Genomic DNA, 6,002 nt, shown 5'->3' on the forward strand with positions numbered 1-6,002 from the left:
AGGAGGATCACCTGAGGTCAGGAGTTCAAGACCAGCCTGGCCAACATGGTGAAACCCCGTCTCTACCAAAAATAAAAAATTAGCTGAGTGTGGTGGCACGTGCCTGTAGTCCCAGCTACTCGGGAGGCTGAAGCAGGAGAATTGCTTGAACCTGGGAGGTGGAGGTTGTAGTGAGCGGAGATGGCGCCACTGTACTTCAGCCTGGGTGACAGAGTGATACTCTGTCTCAGAAAAAAAAAAGGGGGGGGGACTTATTTGATTATTGAGTCTGAGTTTCTTTCTTCAGCATATTTAGGTTTTCATTTTGTAAATTACTAACGCATATCTTTTGCCCATGTTTCTAATGAGGAGTTGATGTTTTCCTAATAATTTTTGTATATTAAGGATATAATCCTTTGCCTATCACTGCTCTATACAGCCTCTCAGAACTAAACAGAAGAATTTGGAACTGAGAAATGACATATCAAAAGTCTTTGTAGCTTACCTGTTTGACTAAATTGGGGATTCAACAAAATGAAAATAAGGCCAGGCGCAGTGGCTCATGTCTATAATCCTAGCACTTTGGGAGGCCGAGGCAGAAGGATTATTTGAACCCAAGTGTTTGAGACCAGCCCTGGCAAGATCGTGAGACCTTATCTCTATACAAAATTAAAAGATTAGCAGGGCATGGTGGCACACATATGTAGTTCCAGCTACTTGGGAGGCTGAGGTGGGAGGATCACTTGAGCCTCAGGTGGTCAAGGCTACAGTGAGCTGTTTGCACCACTGCACTCCAGCCTGGGCAACAGAGTGAGACTGTCTTAAAAAATAAAAATAAAATTTAAATGAAAATAAGCCTGATTAATACCTAGAGTGGATGAATAAGAAAACAAAAGGAACCAACATCAACAGCTTATCCCATACCTATTCTCTCACTCCAGTACAAGGCAAGATATTCTTAAGGCCTGGGCATTCATTCCTTAGGAGGAATGTGACTTGCAATGAATGTAATATTATGCCTCCTTTTAGATCACAAAATGACTACTGTTGGACTCTAGTTTTCAATTGTTTGTTCCATGGAGAATGCCGTAAATGGTTGTTTGGATCCTAAACTAACTATTGGCTCTTTTTTCAGTGAAACATTCTCCTTTGTCTTGACTGGTGAAGATGGAAGCCGGTGGTTTGGTTACTGTAAGAAGCTCTTGGTAAGTATCAGATTTGTGTTACTTACCAAGACAGGGTTGGTCAAGGAACAACTGAGTCAGAGTAGGAACTTCAGAAGCACTATCTCTAGAGAGTTTGAGGGATGCTCAATGACCTGTGTATTAAGGAAGCTGTATTAGCGTTAAACAGCAAGAGCAAGGTGGGGGTTAACCACAGAGTGTTCTAGAAGAGAAGGGGTATGGATTTATTTTATTTGTTTATAATAGAGAAAGTAACTGATGACATAGTGGCTGAATCTCATCTGGATGTATTTGGAATAGAGTACAATGAGCTACTCGAAGGAGCTCTGAGTTACTCATCAACCATATTAGGACTTTTTTCTTGCTTAGATGGCTTCACTAAACCTAGAATTGTTCACTGAAGATGTAAGCCTTGGTTACTGCTCTGTACTAAAGAATAGTAAAAGATAATTAATAGTCCAAATCAATATTGATAAAAACTTACGCTGCTTGATTTTTTTGTTGTTGTTGTTTTTATCTTTTAGCCAGAAGGCAAAGGAAAGCGACTCCCTGAGGTATACTGCATGGTTAGTCGCCTAGGCTGCTTCAATCTTTTTTCAAAGGTGAGTGGAGAATGAGCTATATGAAAAATGGTGTCCTTTTTGAGTTCACAATGTTAAGTGGCATAGACTTTAACATACTACTTCAGAAAGGTTCCCTATTAGTAAACTAGGAACCACATTCCTGAAGGCTTAAACTCACATCTCTAATCCATTTGTTGTTGCTATGTCATCTTCATTTTGGTTTGCTAGAACTTTCACCTTAAGGGAGAACATTGTCCAAAGCTTATCTTGTCTTGTGTCTTTCTTAGACCAAATTGCAGGATATCGTTGTCACTGTCACCTTCCTTGCCCCTCCCTTAGTGAGCCAAAAAGGGGCTTCTCCTTTAAAAATATGTTGATTTATGTTAGTAACTTTTCTTCAGGGTATAATGATACCTCCCAAGAGATATGATGCTTATTTAACTTTTATTGATTGCAGAAGCTTATCTGTCTTAAATTATATTTAGGTTATTTTAAAGGTTGTACACCAGGTTGGGCAGTTCCTGTAATAGCATTCTTTTATGTTTTTTAACTTAGTCCATAACAAAGTAACACTTTGCATGTATAGATTCTGGATGAAGTAGAGAAGAGAAGAGAAATGTCTCCAGCCCTTGTTTACCCATTCATGCGAAGTGTCATAGAAGCTCCTTTCCCAGCTCCTGGACGCACCATCACAGTTAAGAGTTACCTCCCTGGGGCTGGAGATGAGGTAAGTTAGCTCATTTTGAAAAGATTTGATAGCCATTGAAAAGCAGGACTTATACTAGTAGGCAGTTTCCAGAGCCCAAGGGGATAGATTTCCCTTTTCCATAAACTGTAAAGGATATGTTTTATTTCCATAAAGCAATGGAGAAATATCCAGCTGATCTGTGACATAGTTCTTCCTAGACCCAGGACCCAGAGATTTTCTACCATACATAGACTGAGTCCCTTTGTAATGACAATTTCAATGTGATAAATGAAGACAGTATGTACTGTTGTCAGAAGGAATAAAGGATCTTGATTTACAGAACAAAAATAAGCTGTTGGGTCCTGGCATTAGTATAGGAAGCTTCACAGACCCTGTGTAGCAGACCCTTCTTGAATTTAACTTATGTAAGAATAACAGGATCCATAGCGTTGGCACTAGGGATTGTTTTCCAACATTAGCTCACCTGATTCAACTTCTTGCATTTCAGTCCATTGAACTCTGCCGACCACTAGATTCCCGACTGGAACATGTTGATTTTGAATGTCTCTTTAAGTGCCTGAGTGTATGTCATCTCATCCGCGTCTGTGCCTCGCTCCTTTTGGAGCGTAGGGTAATCTTTGTTGCCAACAGCCTAAGGTAAGAAATAAGTGAAATATGTTACTTCACACTGGTGTTTTATTTGTTCCAAATTTTAAAATTGGAGCTTTTTTTATTATTATAGTTTAAGTTCTAGGGTACATGTGCACAACAGGCAGGTTTGTTACATATGTATGCATGTTGGTGTGCTGCACCCATTAATTCGTCATTTACATTAGGTATTTCTCCTAATGCTATCCCTCCCTCCCTCTCCCCACCCCACAACAGGCCCCGGTGTGTGATGTTCCCCACCCTGTGTCCAAGTATTCTCATTGTTCAATTCCCACCTATGAGTGAGAACAAAAATTTGGGCATATTTTTAAAATGCAGGATCAGTCTCTCAATTATCTAGTGGTATATAGTGGCATGGATAATTTCAAATGGTAAATCATCAAAAAGCCACTTGCATTAGGCTATACAAATGACTTTTTTGGGTTATAATAAATTTCCCTTTTAAATGCATTTTGCTTACCCTATTGTCAAAAGTTGGTAATGCTTTTCTAAGTACACTAATTTTTCGCATGAGAAATTGTGGAGATGAGCTGGATTGAGATTGAACATTTTCAGTAAATTAAGTTTAAATTTTAACTAAAGTGTTAAAAAATTAATGACTGTTCACATAGTTTTTAATCTATGATCACTCACCAGCATCAATTTTTAATTCTTTAACATAATAACTGAAATGTCCTCCTTATGTTGCTCTATATATGACACCATTTGTTTTCTCCTCTGGCTAGCACCCTGTCAAAATGTGGCCATGCTGTGGTAGCTACACTGTATCCATTCACCTGGCAGCATACCTACATCCCAGTCCTGCCAGCATCTATGATTGACATTGTCTGCTCACCTACTCCATTCCTTATTGGAATCCTGTCTTGCTGCTTACCACAGCTCCAGGACCTACCCATTGAAGAGGTGAGATGGAAGAATGGAACTTAATATTGGAGCATTGAGAAGTAAAAATAAGTGATCTTAAGAGTGGTGGAATTGTTATTAATTAATATAGTTATTATTACTACTTTATGCTATTGATAATATTTCTATTATATTATAATATTGCTGTTTATAATATTTCTAGTATTAAGATGGGAAAATTTGATAGTACACATAAATTCAAACCTGTATCTTATTGACAGTAGTAACCTTGGGCTCATTCTTGTGTTATTCTGAAGGGTACAGTACTCTGGATTAACTTTAAAAATTATTTCACGGCCTGGCATGGTGGCTCATGCCTGTAATCCCAGCACTTTGGGAGGCTGAGGCAGGTGGATCACTTGAAGTCAAGGAGTTTGAAACCAGCCCGGCCAACATGGTAAAACCCCATGCCTACTAAAAAGACAAAGATTAGCCAGGTGTGGTGGCACATGCCTGTAATCCCAGCAACTTGAGAGGCTGAGGCAGAATTGCCTGAACCCAGGAGGCGGAGGTTGCAGTGAGCTGAGATCATGCCACTGTGCTCCAGCCTGGGTGACAGAGGGAGACGCTGTCTCAAAACAAAAACCCCAAAAACTTTATTTCAAATAAAACACAATATAGATACGTGGTTAAAGCAAAATGTACAGATACATAACCAGCATTAGAATGGAATGGAAATATTACCACAATGGAATCAGTGCCAACCCCCTAGAAGTCCCTGTCATGCCTCTTTCTAATCTCTGTTTCCATCCCCATCCCCATCCCCCACCAAAGGTAATCATTATCTTGACTTTTATGGTATTCATTGACTTGTTTTTCTTTATAGTTTTACCCCTAGGCATTCCTCCCTAAGCAATGTAATTCAGCTTTGTCTGGTTTTAAACTTGATATAAATAGATTCATATGGTATATATATTTTTGCCTGGCTTCCTCTGCTCAATATTATATCTGTAAGATTGATCTATGTTGATGAGGTCAACAATAGTTTGATCATTCTAATTGTATATAGGATTCCATTGTGTGAATGTCCCACAATTTTCTTATCCATTCTACAGTTGAACATTTGAGTTGTTTCTAGTTTGAGGTTGTTATGAATAATGTTGCTATAAATATATGACTCCCAGTGCATACGCACGTAGTTCAATGGGTATATACTTGGAAATTGAATTGCTGAGTGATAGGGTAAACATATCTCCAACTTTAATAAATAAAGTTAAATTGTTTTCCAAAGTAGTTGTGCCAATTTAAATTCCCTTCAACAGCGTATGAGAATTCCTGTTGCTCCACGTCTTCACCATCACTTACTGTCATCAGTTGTATAATTTAGCCTCTCTGGTGGGTGCGTAGTGTTATTTGCATTGTGGTTTAATTTGCACAAATTTAATTTAATTTGATTCCTGTTGAGGTTGAGCATCCTTCTATTTATTGGTCTCTTGAATATCATCTTTTATAAAAATCTTTGTCTCTTTCCACTACATTGTTTACTCTCTTGTTTTGTTTTTGGTTTTGTTTTTGTTTTGTTTTATTTTTGAGATGGAGTCTCACTCTGTTGCCCAGGCTGGAGTGCAGTGGCGTGATCTCAGCTCGCTGCAACTTCCGCCTCCCAGGTTCAAGCAATTACCGTGTCTCAGCCTCCCAAGTAGCTGGGACTATAGGTGCACGCCACCATGCCCAGCTAATTTTTTGTATTTTTAGTAGAAACGGGGTTTCACCGTGTTGGCCAGGCTGGTCTCAAACTCCTGTCCTCAAGTGATCTGCCCTCTTCGGCCCCCCAAAGTGCTGGGATTACAGGTGTGAGCCACTACACCCAGCCCCTACTCTCTTATTGTTTAAGATGTTTTCTTTTTCTTTACTTTTCTTTTCTTTTTGAGATGAAGTCTCTCTCTTGTCTCCCAGGCTAGAGTGCAATGGCGCGATCTCAGCTCACTGCAACCTCTGCCTCCTGGATTCAAGCGATTCTCCTGCCTCAGCCTCCTGAGTAGCCACCATGCCTGGCTAATTTTTGCATTTTTAGTA

The 6,002-nt window shown here is 39.4% G+C and overlaps 1 protein-coding gene across 1 annotated transcript in view; it reads left to right on the plus strand.

The window, feature by feature from the left end:
• The window catches only part of DENND2C (DENN/MADD domain containing 2C), a 91,562-nt gene that overhangs the window by 71,509 nt on the left and 14,051 nt on the right, over window positions 1-6,002 (plus strand). The window contains exons 9-13 of the mRNA XM_011933204.1: window positions 1,038-1,184; window positions 1,688-1,765; window positions 2,313-2,453; window positions 2,923-3,071; window positions 3,809-3,986. Of these exons, the coding sequence (XP_011788594.1) occupies window positions 1,038-1,184; window positions 1,688-1,765; window positions 2,313-2,453; window positions 2,923-3,071; window positions 3,809-3,986 (693 nt within the window). The remainder of the gene's footprint in view (window positions 1-1,037; window positions 1,185-1,687; window positions 1,766-2,312; window positions 2,454-2,922; window positions 3,072-3,808; window positions 3,987-6,002) is intronic.

This window comes from Colobus angolensis, unplaced genomic scaffold (genome assembly GCF_000951035.1).
Source record: "Colobus angolensis palliatus isolate OR3802 unplaced genomic scaffold, Cang.pa_1.0 Scaffold124, whole genome shotgun sequence".
NCBI classification, from domain to species: Eukaryota; Metazoa; Chordata; class Mammalia; order Primates; family Cercopithecidae; genus Colobus; species Colobus angolensis.